At 46.5% G+C, this 23249-nt stretch overlaps 1 protein-coding gene across 3 annotated transcripts in view; it reads right to left on the reverse strand.

Moving 5' to 3' along the window:
* MICU1 (mitochondrial calcium uptake 1) overlaps positions 1-23249 on the reverse strand; it is a 239657-nt gene that overhangs the window by 144076 nt on the left and 72332 nt on the right. For all 3 annotated transcript variants that reach the window (XR_002089378.2, XM_006265068.3, XM_019484315.1), the window contains exon 5: positions 8700-8743. Coding sequence is in view for 2 of the 3 variants with exons in the window: in XM_006265068.3 (XP_006265130.2) it covers positions 8700-8743 (44 nt within the window). In the remaining variant the exon portion in view is untranslated. The remainder of the gene's footprint in view (positions 1-8699; positions 8744-23249) is intronic.

Below are 23249 nucleotides of genomic sequence, written 5' to 3' on the forward strand. Positions count from 1 at the left end.
GAGCCCTCTGAGCCTGATGATCCAGCCAGTTTTCTATCCACCGAAGAGTCCACTCATCCAACCTGTCCTTCCTTAGCTTGCTTGCAAGAATACTGTGGGAGACTGCATCAAAAGCCTTGCTAAAGTCAAGGCATATCATATCCACTGCTCTCTCCGCATCCACAGAGTCAGTCATCTCATCATAGAGGGCAATTAGGTTGGTCAGACATGACTTGCCCATGGTGAATCCATGCTGACTCTTCCTAATCACCTTCTCCTCCAAGTGCTTAAAAATGGATTCCCTAAGGATCTGCTCCATGATTTTTCCAGGGACAGAGGTGATGTTGACTTCTCTATAGTTCCCTAGGACCCCTTTTTCCCTTTCTTAAATATGGGCACTATGTTTTCCCTTTCCCAGTCATCCAAGACCTCTCCTAATCACCGTGAGTTTTCAAAGATAATGGCCAATGGCTCTGCAATTACATTGGCTAACTCCCTCTAACACCCTTTACTAACACACTAATTTCCTCAGCACCCTCAGATGCATCCCATCCAGCCCCATAGACTTGTACATGTCCAGCTTTTCTAAATAGTCCCTAACCTGTTTTTTCCACCACTAAGGGCTGCTCACCTCCTCCCCAAACTGTGCTGCTCAGTGCAGTAGTCTGGAAGCTGACCTTGACTGTGAAGACTGAAGTGAAAAAGGCAATGAGTACTTCATCCTGTCACCAGGTTGCCTCCCCAACTTGGTAAAGGACCCACACTTTCCCTGATCCTCCTCTTGCTACTGATATACTTGTAGAAACCCTTCTTGTTACCTTTCACGTTCCTTGCTAGCTGCACCCCCAATCACATTTTCGCCTTCCTGACTTCATCCCTGCATGCCCAAGCAACGCTCCCTAATTGTTTATCCAAGTTTCCACTTCTTATAAACTTCCTTTTTATGATTTAGTTTACTGAACAGATTGCTGCAGTGATCATAGGACTCATATGCAAGTAGGGCTGGAAGGGACCTCATAAGTTCATTTAGTCCAGCCCCCTGTTCAAGGCAGGATCAGCCCTGACTAAATCATCCCAGCCAAGTGTCTGTCTTAACAGCTTTTGAAAGTTTCCAAGGATGGAGATTGCCCAACTCCAGACAGCCTAGTTCCAATGCCTGACCACCCTTATCATTTTAACAAGTTATAGATAAAAAACAATCACATTAAAAAAACAACAAGTTTTTACAAATTTTAACAAGTTATAGATAAAAAACAATCACTTAAAAAAATAAAGAATCTACTAACATATTTTAATTTTCTTTCAAAAAATAATTTATGCCTGGATTTATTTATTTTTAGTAGTGTATATAGAAGTAATTGCATAATAGCTCAAAATAAAATCTTACTCTTGTATTGTATTGTGTGGGGGGATGAGTGGAAGTGTGAGGGGGCAGGGAGCTTGTGCAGCAGACCTCCCCTGGGCAGTATAGGGGCAGCCACAGGCCAGATCCAATTAAGTGGCGGGCGTCCACCTAAGGGCCAGATTCAATCAGTTAGTGGCCCATATTTTGCCTAATCCCTGTTCTAGAAGGCAGAAACTTTTTCGTATTTTTGTTACATCCAGTTAACTTTGTTATTGTTCTGTGGTACCCAATAAAACATCTCAATAGTTGAAAAGGATGTTTTATTAATAACTCCAGTAATTATAATGTTTGATACAAACAGCAACTTTTTACATTACATGGATATTACTGGGTAGGAGAGAGCAACATACTATTATATCCAGAGCAGGAGGAACATAATATGAACTGGGGTGGGAGTTATTTAATTCACTAGTTAAATTACAGGGTTGTGAATCTTTTGTAATTACTTGGTGCTTCCTTAGGCCAGTGATAATATAAGGGCAAGCTATAATTGATAGCTCAAAAGCTTTTACTTGCACTCAGCCATACAGAATAATTTTCCCCATAGGAGACAGAAAAAGAACTATTCATGTATATTCTATGTTAAACCAATACCATCTAATTTTTTCCTCCAAATAAGCTAAAAATTTCTCAAAAATATTACATTGTATTCCTATCAGTATAAACATCTGATCTGAGAAAAAAAAATCTACAGCCCATGAAGTCCAATTGTTTCTTTAAAAATGCCCAAACGTAAATGAAGACACATATTCAAATATAATTGTCTCAATACCTTTGGAAAGAACATCAACTGACACTGTCCCTTCCTGCTCCTAACCATATTGGATCAGGTACACTTCTCTAAAGCTGACTCCCAGGTTAATATAAATCTCAAAATCACTTCTCAGAACTGCCTCATCATGGTAGAACTGTGCTAATCGGAAGCCTCTGAATTGATTTGGAAAAGATTCAGCCTGATTAGGAGATGCGGCCATAGACTAAGCAGGCAGCAGTCCTTGAGGATGCTGGACACAGATGCCTCCAGCTAGTAAGTCTGTTTTGGTGGGCAGAGCGGGGAGGGAACGGACATGGGGATGGGGCAGGACAATGCCCCCACAGCAAGGGAGGGATTGGGGCTAGGACAAACTGCCCAGTCAGGGCAGAGGGGCGTGGTCAGAGCCATCCATAGGGGTGTGCGGGGCCTGGGAGTGGGGGGTGGTGGTTGCGGCAAGTGGCCAGAGCTGGTAGAGCAGGACGGCAAGCGATCAGAAGAGCAGCCAGAGCCAGCAACAGAGAGAGAGAGAGAGAGAGAGAGAGAGTGTGTGTGTGTGTGTGTGTGTGTGTGGCAGGGGGGTGAGTAGCGGGATGGCATAGACCTCACTCCTAGAGCCTTCTGCTGCCTGTCCAGAGCACAGCCCAGCCCAGCCCACCCCATGCAGATCCCAGGGCACATACCCACTCTCATGCCCTCCTGGACCAGCGATGCGTGGCAGCGGGAGCCCCCCTCCCCAAGTCCTGTGCCCAGGGCCGTCCTGGGGGGCGGGGCAGGAGTGTGAATTGAGGCGACTGCTTTCCACACCCCCACCCGCCAGCTCTGGCTACTTATCCCCCCTGCCGGCTCTGGCCACTCCTCCAGCTGCTTGCCACCTAGTGGCTCCACCCCCTCCCCAGCCCCGCACACTCTTAGGGACAGCTCTGCCTGCACCCCCCCTAGACCCAGCCAGGCAGCTTGTCCCAGGCCCAGCCCCAATCCCTCCCTTGCTGTGGGGCTGATCTGCCCCTACACACCTGCCTTTCCTCCCCCCCTCCGCCCACCACAACACTTACAAACTGGAAACAGCCAGCTGTGCCTGTGGTGAGGACTGCTGCCTGTTTACTCTATGGTCGAATCTCTGAAGTGGTGCCAAATCTTCGGATCCAATTTGGTCGAATCAAAATTGGGACAGTGATATGAATCACCAAATTGGCTGAATCCGAAGTGAATACTTGCCACTTCACACAGGCCTACTCCGCAGCACTGCATCCACTGAAATCAACACCAGTATAGCATATCAATTTGAAAACTTCATCTGAGATCAAGGTGGGGTAGCTTCACTTCATTTGGTTTAACTGGATTTTAAAGCATTCCATATATTTTCCAGCACAGGTCTGATATTCCTAGGGCAAACACCACCACAGACCCAAGGCCAGCACACCCAGTCTTCAAAAGGAAACACTGCACTGTTCATAATGGACTCCTAATACAGGCATGCTAATGAACACAGAGAGGGAACAGAATATAGTCAATTAAAATTAAGTAGTATTTAATTTCTGCTAACATTTTCCAGCGGGTGCTAGAGAAAGGAAATTGAAGGTTTCTATAAAGGTTTTTATCAATGTGTGCAATGTTTTTCATGAACACTTGCAAATTTTTGCATTGATTTTGTCCTTTTTACTAACACTTCATCAATGTTCTCACAACAAATTGTCTCATTTGGGCACTAGAGAGGCCTGTACTGCTGATGAAAAGAGATCACCCAAAATACATTTGATTCAGTATACAGACATTAGAGATAGATGCTTCCCTTATGGAAAGTAGGTGCTCTTAAATTAAGTCACCTAGCTCCATGCTTACTTATACCTTGCTACTTAGGCCTGTAGCAGTTAAAAACATCTTCCTCCATGGAGGATATCTGACATCTAGGATGAACATCTCTGGCTGCTGATCTCCAGCTACTTCATAGAAACATGTATAGGGACTGAAGTTACATGTACAGTGCTCCCCTTAATAGGAGGAAGTGTGCTTATTACTAGCTGGAAAGAAGAATACTGTTCCTTCACCATAACTTTTTTCACATGGACAAATATTTAGGAAGTCTCACAGATTTGCAATAAACTGCTTAAAGACCTTTGGAAATGACTTGTGCTGGTCATGACTAATCTATTTGTTGGCTGCCTTCTAATTTTTCAAGACTGTCTGGAAAAAACAATTAATGTATTTGATTTACTATTTAGTGACATTTTGTCTTCAACATACATGCACAAAATTCACAGAAATCTGTAAACTTTGTTCTACAGTATGTAATTAAAACACGTCTGACTACACAGCTGGTTCTATTCTCTTTACTGAAGTTTTCTCTAAATTATTAGTTACATAGAGCCATAGAAATAAATCCTGATTTACAACTAAAAATATTTCTGTTTTCTATTCTTTAGCCAATGTCTAGTTCAGATTACCAATGCTTTTCAGTACCATTGTTGACTTCCACCAGAATCCTTTATTATTTTTTTTTTTAACCTTTCATCTTACAAAAGGAGAAGAAATTTCCAATGGGAAAGTCTGTTCTGTCCTCAGTACATGCTTATACCATAATTTCCATCAACACTAATGGACATCATGCAGTATATTCATGGGAACAATAGACCTCTCAAGCTTTTTACTAAAATTCACTATCTCTGCCAATGTACAAAAAAGCACGCACAATTATAGCTTCACAAAGTTAGAACTGCAGCTAAGCAGGAGGTTGTCTTCAGTTAGAGTGTTTGCATGCATTTGGGAAACCAATATGAAGAATGAGAACATAAAAGATCAAAAACAAACAAGAAAAGACATTAGATTAATTACCTACGTAACTCAAACTTGGATGAGAAGATTCAGTTTTATGGTACTTAATGGGCATCTGAATGAGTTTAAGACAAGCTCATTCTTTAACTGAAACCAGGAGCAGAATATAAAGTGAGGGGGGAAAAAAGGTACTAGATAACTTGACCTATTAGTGATTAAATTATTTACACCTCTGCATTACTGAATAAGACCCCAGATCTTGCTTTAATTTCAACCCCTTGCCATGTCATCACTGCCATCTTCATAATCAAAGCTAACTTAATTCTGTCATCAGCATTCCTTAAACAGAAGAGTCAAATGCACATGAGCCATTACTTCCTTTCATAACAGATCCTAGTGCCTATGGAGCACAATAGCCTCTGCTTGTAGCCTGCCTTGCATAACACTGATTACACTCTTGATTTTAAAACTCTGATGTCTCATGCAGTATATTTTGCGTGTTATCTGGGCACAGCATCTCTACAGACATAACACAGCAGGGGTGTCAAGATTCAACCCACAGAGCCTTAGCATCTGGCCAACAGTACTTCCTGTGAATCTTGGACTGGACGGGACCTGTATGCTCTATGCAGTGCATGGGGCTGAAGCCAGCACCAATCCAGGGTGAATGCTGCATACAACACCCAGGCCAAACAATCCTCACATGCCAGATATGGCACACCGGGCTAGTCTGCAGGTCCAGTTCAGCCTGCAAACTGGGCCTGCATCCCTCATCCAATCTGTGAGGCCTAATGAGTTGAACACCCATATAATTCAGTATACCAAATAAAAACAACTGCAGTTTGAACAGAAGGTCAGATTGGAGGATTGACAGTGCAGGAAACAAACAAGGGCCATAAAAAATAAGTCTTTCAGCCTGCATCTACTGGTTGATTCACCTTCATACTACTTTGGCAAGATGGGAGTATATAAGGGCAGCATATAAGGGCAAGCATCTCTGATACTGCTGCAATCACGTACATAAGTATTATAGTGCATTACAATTCTACCCAGAAAGGAGGCAGTAGAACAAAAATCTGACTTCAGTAAACAAACCATTAAGCTTTGAGATTTTTATACCACATGATGGAACTTGACATGTACAGTACTCGGGAACAGAGGAACTATCAGCAAAATTGTGTGGGACTCAGCATTTCTTTCCTAAGAAATTTTGTTTATACGGACCCTGAAGAATGAAGTTCTATTTGATGGTCTCGCAAACATACCATGAAAGCATGTTAAAATCACATGGACTGACAGTTAGCAGAGGGAGAAAGAATGGAGGAATTGCATGGAGGAGAGAGTCTACTTTTTATGATTTAAAGAAAAGGGAGGAGAAAACAAGCATTTTACCTGTTTCATGGTTCCAAATGAGATGCACCAAGTGACTTGGTGACAAAAACGACTTTAATATTCTGTTTTCAGTTAAACAACGCTTTACTCCTTGGGGGAACACAGGCACTCATCCACAACAAACACCCCTATATTTGAGTAATCATTTAACTTTATGTCCAGCCACCTCCTCACAGGAAATGAACAAAAATGCATTCCATTAAATACAAAACCAAAAAGTAAATTAGGATGCATTTAGTCTCAGATTGGGGTTTTATTAACATGGAGTCAAATGTCAGGACTTTCTAGCTACAACTGGCCACATTTGCATATTAAATACTAGGTATCACTCAGCAATCACAGGTCAAAATAATTACTTTATTTGGGTGGGGACAGGAAAGCTTGGATTTCAAGTAATTTTGCTGTATGACAATTTTGCTACCAATGAAGGTACTGAAGAGTATTCAGAATGGTATACAGCAGCAATTCTCAAACTTTCTCGCCAAAAAGCACCCCTCCATAACTTTTCTGAACTTAGTGGCACCCCAGTTGAGAATTACTGAGTTACATTTAAATTCGAAAGAGTTGTGGAGGGAAACTTTGAGGCTAAAAAAGTTGAGAACTGCAAATCCGTCTGATGTCAGGCAAGGGCAGTGACAGTAAAAAACTTACCCTGCTGTTCCTGGATCTCTGCACCATCTGCCCTCAAGTCTGTACCTGAGAAGCCAAGGCAGTCCTCATCACTGAGGCTGATCCTCTGGTATTGTCTCATGCTACTGACCAGAACCAGCTGACCCCACAGCCTCTTCCCATGGCCCTGGGACCATAGGAGTACAATCTGCGCTGAAAACCGTAGCTCCAGCCCCACGTCCTCCTGCCTGTCCGTAATGGAGCAAGCTGATCAGAGTGTAGGGGTGGAGGTTGCGGGGCATGGGAGGAGGAACCAGGGGCTGACAGGCAGGGGAGGGCAGCAGGAGTCCCCAGAAAAGCAGCCACAGGCACCACTGGGGTAGCTGGGGCAGCACAGGGTGCCAGACGGGGCATCCTGAAATACCTGCCTCCTCACACTGGGACCAGACACCACGGCACCCTTAAAGGGCTCTCATGACACCCTGGTTAAGAATGACTGGTATAAAGGAATATTACATTACTTTACATAAGAGCTGTCCATATACACAAGTCAACAAAATTAGGTGCGTCTTAGATAATGCAGCTTGGCTCAGCCTGTACAGAGGAATCAAGCAGCATCTTGAGCATGGTACCAACTTGTGTTTTACTTCTGGGACCAAATGCATCCCTGCTATAACTCTATTAATTTCAGTAGTATTAACCTGGTTTCAGAACTATAATATAGTATTTGGTGTTGTCTATAAAGGAAAACCAAATTATTACAGCATAGTCAGCACACTGTTGTGGAGACAGTTCAGTCTCTTGACACTGGACAAGACTGAAATGGTCTGTTAGGCCCGCAAGGCCTAGCCTTGACAAGAGTGTATTTACAGAGTTAACACCTGCACACAGGATATACAATTATGCAATTTGTTTTTCTGTGAAAAGTCTGAGAAAACAGCTTATTAGAACACATTCCACCCATATTGTAAGTAGAAGGCTCCTGGTACCAATGAGTAGAGGATCTGGAGAAGATGACATAATACAATGTGTATAAAAATCAGAAACTTATTTATGAAAAACAGAAACTTGTCTAACTGGTGGCTATGTGACTAAAGGACTATAAATATCACCACCTTGAAAAAAAAAAATTCTTCCCTGATCCTGATTGCATCTGAAGATTGAAAAGATCAAAACTACTTTCAAGGAACCAGCCTGCTCTGTGACACCTGGCCAGCTGACAGAGAAGTGGATTCATAGGACTGGTAATCTACATATATAATTGAATTGCTTGCTTGATTGCTAAAACTATATCTATATGCATACCAGAAGTTGATACTTTGTAATGCTCAATAATCTTATACAGCCAAGCAGAGGCTGCTATTAAGTTTGATTTTAGGATTACTGCACATACAAAATTCCCTCTCCCACCAGCAGGCAAAGAAATTAGTATAACACACCATCATTATAACAAACCACTATGGGACTGGGAGAAAAGAGGGTGTTCACTGTAATAGGGTTAGTCAGTTTGCTAGCAAGTAATAGCAAAAAACCTGGTTCCTGCTAAAATGCTGTTAAAAGCCGCAGTTAAATGGAAGTTATGCCATGTTTTCGTTTTGGAAGCATTAAATCAACCCTTTGTTCACTTTTTTCTGTTCAGCTACGTAACAAACCACTGCAATGCTTCAACACAAACTAAACACTATTTTCCTTATACCTCGACACAGATTCACTGAAAAGTTAAGAATTAAGAGATATTCTAGGGAAGAAAAAACAAACAAATAAACACTAACAAAGTCAAAGTTAGCTCACCTTTCCATCATAACGCTTCAGAATAAATTGATCAAGGCCGAGATCTGTAAGACAGGGAAAAACAACAAAAAATAAAGTTTTGAAACAGTCCTTGAATACAGAAGTCAGTTTCATGGCTTTTATTTTTGTCAGATGTACTTCAGATTATTTGAAGGATAACAAAAAAGCACAAAGAATGCATTCTCCACATTTTATTCTTTAACTAATTAGGGCTCAGTTCATAGCACTGTAGAAGTAAATACTCTCTTACCAATAAAAATATCTGGCAGGAACAGCTGCAGCATAACCACCCTCATTGTGCTCCACCAACAATTCAACTACTGACCTTGAAGTAAAAGGATTTCTAACCCATTATCAATCCTAATCCACACAGTCCTATGTAAATGCAAGATGATAATACTTCAGCAGGTTGTAATGACACTTTTTAGTTTATAAAGTATCCTTTCTGAATGGATTAAAGGGCTCTAGAGTCTTTAAAATGAAACCTGAAGTGTCCTTCCAACAAATTACTGTGGCAGACCTCAACCAGAAATGAATTTTGCTCTTAAGGGTTATAAAATAGCATATGAACAGTCTTAGACTGGAAAAGGAGAAACACGGGTGGCTGCATTCAAGAGTAAGAAAGTGTTATAACTAGCAGGTTTTTATCTAGGCATCATACTGTCACAAAACATTACGATGATTTTTTTTTTAAAGACAAAGAATATCGACGGTGCTGAGAAAAAGACAGTTTATTCAATATCTACAGTCCAAATTCTGCATATACTACTGAATTATAATTTATCACACTGGGTGTATTAACAAGGCAGACCTATAAATGATTTGTCTAATAATAATAATAATAAAAAATCATAATTCATTCTGTAAAGAGGAAAATGGAACTCTTCAATGGTTGGGGGTACAGAGATTTTCCAATAATTCACACAGATTTTTTTAACCAAATTTGGGTAAAAAATAGCTTTAACAAAAAAAATCACTTTTTAGCCAGTGTATATAACAAACATCAAACCTTCCAGTTAACTTAATTGGCAGAAAGGAAGAAAGGGGGGGGAGGGGAAAGAGTTCATCCAGATCTTGTCCAAAATGGTAGAGAACAGAACACTATCAACTGTTTATGAGCAAAAGTGATAAAAATGCTTCCCATCTACCTCAGAGGCTCATAATGGTCAGAGTACAGAAAAAAAGAGTTATTCATCACTTCAGGATGATCTCTTAGACCTTTTGAGGTGATGCAGTAAAAATTCCTCTGTCATCAATTCCATAAGGGACTAAAGGGGAGCACATAAAAAGTGGAAACAGGGAGAGATCACCAAAGACGAATATACCTCCTCTGCTCGCACTTGTAGGGAGGCAGTTAGGCAGGCCAAAGCTACCATGGAGCTGAGGATGGCATCCAAAGTAAAGGACAACAAGAAATTGTTTTTTAGATATATAGGGAGTAAAAGGAAGGCCCAGGGAGGAATAGGACCTCTACTAAATGGGCAGAAGCAATTGGTGACGGACAGGGGGGACAAGGCTGAACTCCTCAACGAGTTCTTTGCCTCAGTGTCCCTAAGCGAGGGGCAAGACAAGTCTCTCACTGGGATTGTAGAGAGGCAGCAGCAGGGCGCCAGACTACCATGTGTAGACCCTGAGATGGCGCAGAGTCACTTGGAGGAACTGGATGCCTTTAAGTCGGCAGGCCCGGATGAGCTCCATCCGAGGGTGCTGAAGGCACTGGCTGACGTCACTGCACAGCCACTGGCGGGAATATTTGAACACTCATGGCGCATGGGCCAGGTCCCGGAGGACTGGAAAAGGGCCAATGTGGTCCCCATTTTCAAGAAGGGGAGGAAGGAGGACCCAGGCAACTATAGGCCAGTCAGTCTCACCTCCATCCTAGGCAAAGTCTTTGAAAAAATTATCAAGGTTCACATTTGTGAGAGCCCTGCAGGACAAATTATGCTGAGGGGAAACCAGCACGGGTTTGTAGCAGGTAGATCATGCCTGACTAATATAGTCTCTTTTTATGACCAGGTTACAAAACGCCTAGACGCAGGAGTAGGGGTAGATGTTGTATACTTAGACTTCAGGAAGGCCTTAGATACGGTATCCCACCCCATACTGGTGAACAAGTTAAGAGGCTGCGACGTGGATGACTACACAGTCCGGTGGGTGGCGAATTGGCTAGAGGGTCGCACCCAAAGAGTCGTGGTGGATGGGTTGGTATCGACCTGGAAGGGTGTGGGCAGTGGGGTCCCACAGGGATCAGTCCTTGGACCGATACTCTTCAATATCTTCATCAGCGACTTGGACAAGGGAGTGAAATGTACTCTGTCCAAGTTTGCGGATGACACAAAACTGTGGGGAGAAGTGGACACGCCAGGGGACAGGGAACAACTACAAGCAGACCTGGACAGGTTGGACATGTGAGCGGAAAACAACAGAATGCAATTCAACAAGGAGAAATCCAAAGTGCTGCACCTAGGGAGGAAAAATGTCCAGCATACCTACTGCCTAGGGAATGACCTGCTTGGTGGCACGGAAGCAGAAAGGGATCTTGGAGTCCCAGCGGACTCCAAGATGAACATGAGTTGGCAGTGTGACGAAACCATCAGAAAAGCTCATGGCACTTTATCGTGCATCAGCAGATGCATGACGAACAGATCCAAGGAGGTGATACTTCCCCTCTATCGGGTGCTGGTCAGACCGCAGTTGGAATACTGCGTGCAGTTTTGGGCGCCACACTTCAAGAGGGATGTGGATAACATGGAGAGGGTCCAGAGAAAGGCCACTCGTATGGTTAAGGGCCTGCAGGCCAAGCCTATGAGGAGAGACTGGGGCACCTGGACCTCTTCAGCCTCCGCAAGAGAAGGTTGAGAGGCGACCTTGTGGCTGCCTATAAGTTCATCATGGGGGCACAGAAGGGAATTGGTGAGGTTTTATTCACCAAGGCGCCCCCGGGGGTTACAAGAAATAATGGCCACAAGCTAGCAGAGAGCAGATTTAGACTAGACATTAGGAAGAACTTCTTCACAGTTCGAGTGGCCAAAGTCTGGAATGGGCTCCCAAGGGAGGTGGTGCTCTCCCCTACCCTGGGGGTCTTCAAGAGGAGGTTAGATAAGCATCTAGCTGGTGTCATCTGAACCCAGCACTCTTTCCTGTCTATGCAGGGGGTCGGACTCGATGATCTATTGAGGTCCCTTCCGACCCTAGCATCTATGAATCTATGAATCTATAAGCTGAGTGGAAAATTAGAGAATTGTCAGACTGCTTGCTAGATTTGTGATTAAACTAAGGGGCCAGCATGTGTGCCTGCTAAGAGAGACAAACTTGCACATTTCCACACAGATGTACACTTTCAGAGTTTATACTTCCTTCTAAAGAATATTATCCCTACTCAAAACCAGCAGTCTAAATCAGCATTACTCAATTTTGGCCTGCAGAACCATGCCATCTGGTTTGCGGGGCTCCCTATGGGTTCAGAAATTTGGTGGTGGGGAAGCGGTGGCAGCATTAATTTCTGATTCTCTACTACCAACTTTTTGGACCTGTTGGGAGACTCATGGACCTGATAATGTGGCCTTGCATACTAGATTGTGATGGCATGAGGACAGACCAGTGTGTGGCTTTGACTCTGAGGCTATTTCCAAGCATGTAAGCCAGGGGCACACAGTTGGTTTTGGGCATGCAGGATCAGGTCAGTATGCGGTTGGGTTGGTTTATGGGGCTGGGCCGGGCCTGGCTGGAGCTGGCATACAGGATCAGGCTGGTATGCTGGATTGCACTGCACTTGCAGACTAATTTTATGTGTTGACCCCGCACAGGATCTGGCTTGGGGACCAACCCCATGCCACTCCTCTGCCTTGATTAGCACCTGCTTGTTATCAAATTCAGAACTTTATTTATCGTAACTAAATTTTCATACAAAGTAGAAGTTCTATGTTGTGAATTTATTCAGAAATGCATAATGTAAATGGTTTAAAGAAACAACCGTGGCCTGCAAATTGCTACAATGGTAACCAGTGGTCAAATTTTGCTTTCATAGTTTCATAGTTTGTAAGGGTCGGAAGGGACCTTGACAGATCATCAAGTCTGACGACCCCAGCAAGGTGTTCATCGAGCCTCCTCTTAAAGATCCCCAGGGTAGGAGCCAGAACCACTTCTCTTGGAAGTTGGTTCCAGTCCTAGCCACCCTAACTGTGAAGTAGCACCCCCTGATGTCTAGTCTGAATCTACTCTCTGCCAGCTTGTGACCATTATTTCTTGTCACTCCTGGTAGCACTCGGGGGAACAGGGACTCCCGCAATGCCTGCTGGTCCCCTCTGACTAGTTTGTAACAGGCCACTAGATCCCCGCTCAGCCTTCTCTTGTGGAAGCTGAACAGGTTCAGGTCCCTTAGCCTCTCATCGTAGGGCCTGCCCTGATGCCCCCAATCATGTGGGTGGTCCTCCTCTGGACCCTCGCAATGCTGTCCGCATCCCTCCTGAAGTGTGCCGCCCAAAACTGGACGCAGTACTCCAACTGCGGCCTGGCCAGTGCCGCATAGAGATCACCTCCTTGGACCTGCTTGAGGTGCATCTGTGGATGCATGAGAAGGTGCGGCTGGCCTTCCTGACCGCGTCCCAACACTGTCGGCCCATGTCCATTTTGGCATCAATAACAATTCCAAGATCCCTTTCTGCCTCTGCACTGACAAGAAGGGAGTTCCCCAGCCTGTAGGTATGCTGCTGGTTCTTCCTCCCCAGGTGCAGCACCTTGCAATTTTTCGTTACAATTCCAGAGACAGGTCACCTGGACAGCAGAACCTACTCACAATAGTCCATATGTCTGCTAACTATGCTGAAGTCTGTATTACTGGAGATGTAGAAGGTGGGAAGAGAAGAGGGAGTGCGTGTCCTTTTCTAACTCTCCCATCCAAATCACTAAGTGCGCTACTAGATATAGTCAATAGCTGAGAACTGCACAGCCTTTAAAGCAGAACAAGTGCCAGGAAGATAAATTTCATATGTTCATCACACTTAGAACTGATTCTTTTAGAGTATACATGCTTTAGCTAGACATTGTTTTAAGTTTGGCCAAAGAATATCAATTACCATGGATATCAATACCAAAGTAGGGAGGCCCGGATGAGCTCCATCCGAGGGTACTGAAGGCACTGGTTGATGTCATTGCGCAGCCACTGGCGGGAATATTTGAACACTCATGGCGCATGGGCCAGGTCCCAGAGGACTGGAAAAGGGCCAATGTGGTCCCCATTTTCAAGAAGGGGAGGAAGGAGGACCCAGGCAACTATAGGCCAGTCAGTCTCACCTCCATCCTTGGCAAAGTCTTTGAAAAAATTATCAAGGCTCACATTTGCGAGAGCCCGGCAGGACAAATTATGCTGAGGGGAAACCAGCACGGGTTCATAGCAGGCAGATCGTGCCTGACTAATCTAGTCTCTTTTTATGACCAGGTTACAAAATGCCTGGACACAGGAGTAGGGGTTGACGTCTTTTACTTAGACTTTAGGAAGGCCTTTGATACGGTATCCCACCCCATACTGGAGAACAAGTTAAGAGGCTGTGACTTGGATGACTACACAGTCCGGTGGGTGGCGAATTGGCTAGAGGGTCGTACCCAGAGAGTCATAGTGGATGGGTCGGTATCGACCTGGAAGGGTGTGGGCAGTGGGGTCCCGCAGGGCTCGGTCCTTGGACCAATACTCTTCAATGTTTTCATCAGCGACTTGGACAAGGGAGTGAAGTGTACTCTGTCCAACTCTGCAGATGACACAAAACTGTGGGGAGAAGTGGACATGCCAGGGGACAGGGAACAACTACAAGCAGACCTGGATAGGTTGGACAAGTGGGCAGAAAACAACAGAATGCAATTCAACAAGGAGAAATCCAAAGTGCTGCACCTAGGGAGGAAAAATGTCCAGCATACCTACTGCCTAGGAAATTACCTGCTTGGAGGCACGGAAGCGGAAAGGGATCTTGGAGTCCTAGTGGACTTCAAGATGAACATGAGTCGGCAGTGTGACGAAGTCATCAGAAAAGCTCATGGCACTTTATCGTGCATCAGCAGATGCGTGACGAACAGAACCAAAGAGGTGATATTTCCCCTCTATCGGGCGCTGGTCAGATCGCAGTTGGAATACTGCGTGCAATTTTGGACACCGCACTTCAAGAGGGATGTGGATAACCTGGAGAGGGTCCAGAGAAGGGCCACTCGTATGGTTAAGGGCTTGCAGGCCAAGCCCTATAAAGAGAGACTAGGGCACCTGGACCTCTTCAGCCTCCGCAAGAGAAGGTTGCGAGGCGACCTTGTGGCTGCCTATAAGTTCATCATGGGGGCACAGAAGGGAATTGGTGAGGCTTTACTCACCAAGGCGCCCCCAGGGGTCACAAGAAATAATGGCCACAAGCTAGCAGAGAGCAGATTTAGACTGGACATTAGGAAGAACTTCTTCACAGTTCGAGTGGCCAAAGTCTGGAATGGGCTCCCAAGGGAGGTGGTGCTCTCCCCTACCCTGGGGGTCTTCAAGAGGAGGTTAGATAAGCATCTAGCTGGGGTCATCTAAACCCAGCACTCTTTCCTGCCTATGCAGGGGGTCAGACTCGATGATCTATTGAGGTCCCTTCCGACCCTAACATCTATAAGTCTACGAATCTATGAATCTGCAAGCATGCATATATTTCAACCTAATATTTGTTGCCACAAACAGTAGGAATCAAGAAAGTAATTTCATTAGTCTGGATGTTGCCCAATCCATAAAAGTTGACAGGTTGAGGCAGAGTAGAGCTCTTTACAGCTAACCAGGTTTTGATGCAAGCCAATATACTACATTTATAAAGCTACAGTAGAACACTTTATTAAACTAAACTTGATTTTAGTACTGCTATTTTATTTCTGCTTGTAATAATTCCTCAGTACTAGTATCTCCTGGAGAGTGCTAAGGCATCTTTAGGAAGATTACAGCCAACTCAGTATCTCTTACACCTGGGCTTAATTCAATTCAACTGAAATCCTGCCTAGTTCCACTTCTACAGAGACAATGCTATTATATGCATCTTGTGCATTCTGATTACAGAGAATTTAGACAATTTGTTCAAAGATAAATATTATCCCCTTCCCAAACAGATGAAATTCAGGACCATGTCCAGTGCAGGAGTGGTCAAACACAGCTCCCAAGTTGCATGTAGGTTCTGGGCATTTTAAAGAGTCTCCTGAAAAACAACATCACCTAACACCAAATTCATAACTGCACTGAGATATTATGTGCAGATCTCAAAAGAAGTTTTGTGTTCTGCAGCTCTCATCTGTGTCCAATTTTGGTTTGCAGTGAGAAGAACTAAAAGGCTTAGTCACTCCCCATCTAGTGCATCTCAATATTGGCAAAGGCCTTAAGCCAAGAAAAGGATTTAAAATGGTTCTTCATCTTTTGAGAGAGTAACACTGTAAGTGAGGATTGAATTACACAGTTCTCTCTTGGTGATACGTTCAGATTTTCAAGAAATCAGTCTGGAGTCATAGTAATATAACTTATTCCACACAGCCAAAGGTTCAACAGAGACTCAGTCTTGTGTGTAGAGACCTGAAATTCCACATATTGTCCCCCTGTCTTCCAGGGAGAAGACCATGTACAGATGGTTGGGATGGGATGTCAAGTTGAAATTAACCCCATGTCCACAGGGAACAAGGTAGAGGTTCAGAATTTGTCACACAAATAATCTTTTTCTATATTATATACTCAAACAGATCTACTGCAAATGTCAAACAAATATGACATGCTAATAATTCTAGAACATTAAAATTAGGTAAGTAAGTTGTTAAATCTTACCCCAGACAGAGATAAGAAATAAAAGCATTTTAAACAGGCTTCAGTGCTTATTAAAAATATCCAAATGCTTACTACAAAAATACCTCATTAATTTTCTTAAGTTTCAGAAAGCAGTTGATCTAAAGAAATAGACAAACAAGTTTCAGCATAGCAATATCTTCAAAGGAAAAGTAAATTTACCATCTTGCACCCGTTGGGGGGGGGGGGGGGGGGGTCCTACAAGATGCATCACAAAAAAATGTTATTGCCTTATACTTCCCATGATTTTTTTTTCAAGCCACATATACCAGCATGTCATATAGCACAGTTGCTTAGTACTGCCCTACAAGAAAAAGCAAACTGGTTCACATCAACATCAAGGTCTTTCTCTTGGATCTATCTACAAGCCTACCTGCTTATCTTTGCTGCACTAAGCTCCCTACATAAAAATCCATTTTAAAATATTTTTCTTGCCACAGCACCCAAGAGAACACAATAATCCAGTAAGGTACAAGCAGGGGCAGTATTAGGGGGTGGATGGGGGGCTATGGAGACCCAAAAATTCACCTTAGCTCCGCCATAGCCATTCCACCCAGTACCATCCATGTCCGAGGCCCCCCCTTCCCCTGTGAGCTGCTGCTGCTGCTCAACCCATGCAGCTGAGCCCACCCCATTGCCACCTGCAGAGGCATGCTGCTTCCGGCCTGGCCCGTGGGGCCCCGTGTCCTGCCTTTGTCTGCACAGCCGCCATCCCCCCCACAATGTTTTGTCTAGCCCACCTCAGCCCCCGTACTAGGAAGAGGCTGGAGCCACCCCTCAGTACAAGTACCATTTGACCAACACCTTTCACAAGTTGCAAATGTATAGAATTTGACTTAATACATTATTTCGCCCAGTGGATTTTTTTTATTTTTTTTTTACTTTCTCTTCTTTCATTTTATTTAACTGCATTTTTCACAAGCCTTTTATCTTAAAGGTAACTGTAAAGAGGGAAAATGATTAATTGATGCCTGGTACCTTCTGCTTCCTTTTTTATGTTGTATGAAGAATGTCAGCAACATTTTTCCAAGAAAGATGTTTACAGCAGAAATTCAGGACTTAGATGGCCTGGAAAATTAACATGAGAACTAATCAAATTACAAAATTGCAGGAACCAAAAAAATGAACATAAAAGAAGAGACATTGCCACCTCAATTTTGGCATTAAAAAAGATGAAGACAGAAGACAGCTAACTTTAAAACCACCAAAGGAATGTCTGTAAACTACAGGTGCACCGATATATCAGTCCATATCATATTGACTCTGATAAAAAGAAAATTAACATTTTTGGCAATCAGCTTTTTTTGGCCAATGTGGAGGAAACTGTCACTGATAAAGGCCACATGCATGTGCACAGCTGCAGCATGCACATGGCCAGGAATGCAGCCCAGCGACCAGCATCCAGCCAATAAGTCTTTGTGTGGGGGGGAGAAGGGACATGGAAGGGTGGGGCAGAACGAGGGAGGGAGTGGGGCTGGGGCAGGTGCTGCCCAGCTGGGGTGGGCGGGGTGCAGGGCAGAGCCATGGGCGAGCCTTGGGGGCCACAGGGGCGGCTCCTCACCCTGAGTGCACCCCAGGGGGAGGCATGGGGAGCATGTGTCCCCTGGATTTGTGTGCAAGGCAAGGGTGGGTGGCGCACTGCGGGCTCAGGGCTGCAGGCTGCATTGGCCTTTTCTCAGCAGGGTGACTGGGCTGGGACTGTGCTTGGGGCAGGGTGGTGGTGGCGGCACTGGGAGTGGGGGCTACACAGTGATTATGGGGAATTTTGGAGGGGCTGTAGCCCACCTCATAGCCCCCCCTCCCAATGCTGCTGCCACCTGCCCCTGCCCACAGCCCCAGCCCAGCACCACCACCGGGAAGAACCTGGCGCAGCACCCAGCCCCACGCCCACAGCAGGCAGCCCACCCTGCCCCTCCTCCCTTGGCTTGGCAGCACCAGCCCCAGCCCCACTCACTCGCACGCTGCAGGGGCCCCAATCTGCCCTCCCCCCATGCCCACAATCCTTCTCCCCTGCAGGCTTATTGGCTGGACGCTGCTCTCCAAGTTGCTGGGCTGCATACTGGCAATCGGATCAGTATCAGCCAATATGACTGGTTAATAATCAGCCATCGGTATTAGCCAAAAAAATCTTTATCAGTGCACCCCTACTGTAAAGTATGAGTTGGCCTGGCCCATAAAATAAATGCCAGACAGCTGGGCTGTCACTGAACAGTACAGGAATGCAAGTTAATAGACATGTTTAACAGTGAAATGAACCATTTCATCTTTCACTACAAAGCAATAGCCAAGTAGTATAGGCTTAAACCTGGATGAAAGCATCTTTTCTAAAGAACAGCACATTGAAAAACAGCTATTGTGCATGAAACTTAGAAAGCTATGCTCCCTTATTCAGTAGGGCTGTGCGAAGCTTTGGTAGCTAATTTGATTCGGAGGAGATCTGGCCCAATACAGAGGCCAAATCTCTGAATCAGAATTGAATCAGGAAACCTATTAAAAGGTCCAAATGAAATCAGAAGCCTCCAAATAGATTTGTGTGGTCCCCACTCGCCGCCGCAGAGAGCTGGACCCTGGCTCCGTGTCAGTAAGTAGGGCTTGGAGGGGTTGGAGGAGGGGACCATGGGGGACCCCCGCCCAGCCCCAGCCCTTGCCGGCTCCCCTAGGCACCCCCCGCCTGCTCCCCCAGTGCCCCCCATGGCTGCCCTGCCCAGCCCCAGCATCCTGATACTTAAAAGAAAAAAAAAATGCCCCACACTCACCCACTCACTGGCTGCAGCAGCAGCAATCAGGACTCTGAAGGCTCGTAGCAGAGCCCTACCCCCTGCACAGCATGGGGCAGTGTGGATCAGCTTCCCCTCCTACCCCCGTCTCCTCCCAGCAGCTGTTGCATCGTGAGGGGGCAGTGTGGCGCGGCAGTGTGCCGTGGGGCTGCACGCGCTAACCAGGAGCTGGGGCAGCTCGGGCTGAGCGCTGCTGGGCTCTGGGTGACTGCTGGAGCCACTACATCTGAGACAGTGCGTGGCACCCTGCCAAGCCACACCACCCGTGCAATGCAACAGCTGTCACACGGGTGCCAGGCAGGGGGGGAATCCCCCTGCCCCCTGTTGCCCCGCACTGCATGGGCGGGGGGTTCTGCCATGAGTCCCTAGAGGCCCCGATCACCACTGCTGCATCTAGTGAGTGCAGGGTTTTGGGGTTTTTTGTTTGTTTTTTAAGTGTTGGCATGCTGGGGCCAGGTGGGGGGTGGGGTCCCGCTAGCTGCCACCATGGCCCTTCCGCTGATACTACTGCCACTGCCTGTTCAATTCAGAGGAGATTCGGCCTGTTTCAGCAGCGGATTTCCAAATCCAAATCAGCTGAATCGAATTAGGACAGTGATTCAAATCACTGAATTGAATCACCATCCCTTAGAATCCGAAGCCTAATTGAATATGCTGCTTTGCACAGACCTATTATTCAGCTCTGCAAATATACACATGCCTGGGTAACAAGGTACAGTTTGGAATTCTTACATGATGCAAACTGGTAATTTATGGTGCTGCTTCCACAATATTCTGTAGGTACAGATGGTTGGTTCTCAAACTGTGGGTTATGACCCCAAACGGCGTTGTGATAAATGTGTCCCCTGAAATTTCTGAGGCCACAGAAGGGTGCAAAGCTGCAGCTGGACCAGACCACCTCCGAGCAGAAGCCACCTCTGCAGCCCAATGCAGGGACCTATTGTGGGAAGGAGTGCCGCACCACCATGGCCACCAAGGCAAGGCACAACAATGGTGCAGTACAGAGCTGTGCTCATGCTGCTGCTGGGTGGCAGGGGGCACCTCAGCTTGGCAGCCATAGCGGCATGGCATGGTGCTCACTCCTGCCCAAGCCAGGTCTGGCCCACTGGGATGTGGAGCCCCCAGGGGGAGGGTAGCAGGGCAAGGAGCCCCACGCCTGCAGCAGGCAGCCTGCATCCTCTCCTCCCCCTGTCCCCCACAGGCTCCACTCTATGGAGGAAGGGGAAAGCCGGACTTTACACCCTGCTCTGGCCGCAGCTGCCTACAGGTGGCAGCCAGGGCTCAGGCACTGCTGGGCGGGGACAGGGGGGTGTAGGTGGGGAGTGAGGGGCCATGCTGAGGACATAAGGTCATGCTGAGGAAAAATTTGCAAAGATGTAACACGTGTGCCAAATGATACCAATACAAGCTGTTATAATGTTATAATGCATGATTCTACAGCAGGCTTGTCCAACATACGGCCCACGGGGTGCCATGAGGCCCGTCAAGCCATTTTATCTGGCCCATGGTGGCAGCGGTGCTACCGCCGCCGCCACAGAGCACAGAGCGTAGCAGTGGAGCATGGAGCTCCCGCCACCGCGGCGCTGTCACAAAGTGGGAAGCCATGGTGGCAGTGGTGGAGTGCAGAGCTGCAGCGGTGGAGTGCAGAGCCATGGCGGTGGTGGGGCCGGTGCAGAGTGCGGAACCGCAGCGGCGGGGACAGTGCAGAGCTGCAGCGGCAGCGGGGCCGATGCAGAGCTGCGGCGGCGGCGGCAGGGCGGCCGTGGAGCGTGAAGCCATGGCAGCGGAGCGCAGAGTCACAGTGGCAGGGCAGCGGCAAGGTGGGCAGAGCTGGCCCCATGGGCCCCAGTGGGCAGCGAGGAGAGGGGAGCTGCTTACCCCCGCGGGGCCCGGCTCATCAGAGAGCTGGGACCTGCCGCAGCTGCCCTGAGGGCTGCATGGAGCGGGGGCTGCCCCAGCTGCACCTGATTGGACGAGCTGGGGACAGGCTCTGCCCCTTGCCCCTGACACGTGGGCAGGGGAGCTGCAGCGTGGCCCGCGCCCTGCCTGCATGCGTGGTGGACGGAGGCACAAGGTAAATTCCCATGCAGAGCTGAGGGCACCTCAGGGATGGCTGGGGCAGACGGAGGCACGGGGTAAGTTCCCATGCGGAGCTGGGGGCGCCTCAGGGCCAGGCCAGGATGGATGGAGGCACAGGGTAAGTGCCCGTGCAGAGCCGGAGTCGCCTTGGGGCCAGGCCATGGCAGACGGAGGCACGGGGCAAGTTCCCATACGGAGCTGGGGGCACCTCGGGGCTGGGTTGGAGTGCTGTGTGTGCATGTGTGCATGCATGTGCATGTGTGCGTGCTTCCCAGCACATCCCAATAGCTGCTCTGGCTCTGTCTGCTGCAACACACGTGTGCTTGGAAGCACGCACAAATGTGCATGCATGCACACACGCACAGCCCCAACCCCCCAGATTCCCACCAATCTGGTACATTTGCTTAAATTTTCTCCAGTGGCTGGGACACTGAGCCAGCCTATAAAATCTGGGACTGTCTCAGCCAATCCAGGATATATGGTCACCCTACGTATAAATAGTCTAGATTATTTTTTTTGTTGACTTTTTTTTTTTGTAATGATACACTAATTCCTATTGAATTTCAGAAAAGTACCTTGGGTGGGCCCAGGGACAACATACTCAGGCATTTTCAGTTCTTTCTCCTTTCTTTTTCATTTTCTCCTGTCTTTTTCATTAGGGACATTCCTACTTTTTAATGCCACCATCTCTTTTGATTCAGATACTCAGAGTTGCCAATTCTCATGATAGTGGTGGAAAAATTTTGGCTGGAGCTGAAACCAGTGAGAAGCTACAGCCCTCTAACAGATTTTAGCAAAGGAAATCACTTTTGTTGATTGCTTGCCCATTTCTCCAGCTCCTGCACAGAGGAGCTGATTGGGACTGTTCACGAAGGAAGCGTGTCAAAGGTCATGTGACATCATTTCCTGATGTGATGTCACTTCCCATAAGGTCTTTGAATATGGCTCGCCGGCCCCCTGGGTGATAAAAAGTTCATGATCCGGTCCCACATTCAAAAAGGTTGGACACCCCTGTTCTACAGTGATACACATGTAGCAAAATGACTTCCATTTTAAACCTACTTCAATTCAGAATCAAAGTTGGGGAAATTAACATGGATCCTCCACCCCCCATACAGGATCATGTGGACATATGAATTGGATCCAAGAGCTGTTGTCTGCTCTGGACAGTGATTCCCTCCCCTAACTTTTATAGCAACTAAAACATACATTTATCCCCACCCTAGGATATGGATATCCAATTGGCAGCCCATGGGCTGCACATGGCCCCCAGGCTCCCATCTCGTTGCTGCTATCCCTTGCTCCAGCAGCAGTAGCAGCCAGAGCCTTGGGGTTCCCCCTGCCTCCCTACTCCCTGACCCAGGCCCTTAGGGAGCTGTGGGGGAGGCAGAGCACCCACCCACAAGTTGCAGTGGGGTGGGGAAATACCCACATTTAGTGCAGAGGGGTGGGAGAGTACCCTCTCATGCATATGCATGGTGTGCAGCCTAGCGAGCCTGGGGCCCCTGTTGGTGCAATCCTGCTGGTGTAGCCCCTGGCCACTTAGAAGTTCGATGGCCCTGCCCTTAGATAACATGGTTTGGATAGTTATTTACCAGAACATGAGTAACCTTCCCTACATGATACGTGAAGTCTGAGAGCAGCATATGAAATTCTGAAGAAAACATAAATATAAAAGAATCTGCATCTCTGGTTACTCTGTAGTCGCTAATGGTTCCACAGAAGCATCTGCACTATCAGCACAAAGAAAATGTGCTTTGCATAAAATACTGAAAACTTAAACCTTCCGTTTACTAACAGAATGCAAAGAACATGAATAGGCACCTTGCCAAACTAAAGTACTACAACCCTGCAGCTGACCCCCTGAGC

Source organism: Alligator mississippiensis, chromosome 6 (genome assembly GCF_030867095.1).
Source record: "Alligator mississippiensis isolate rAllMis1 chromosome 6, rAllMis1, whole genome shotgun sequence".
NCBI classification, from domain to species: domain Eukaryota; kingdom Metazoa; phylum Chordata; order Crocodylia; family Alligatoridae; genus Alligator; species Alligator mississippiensis.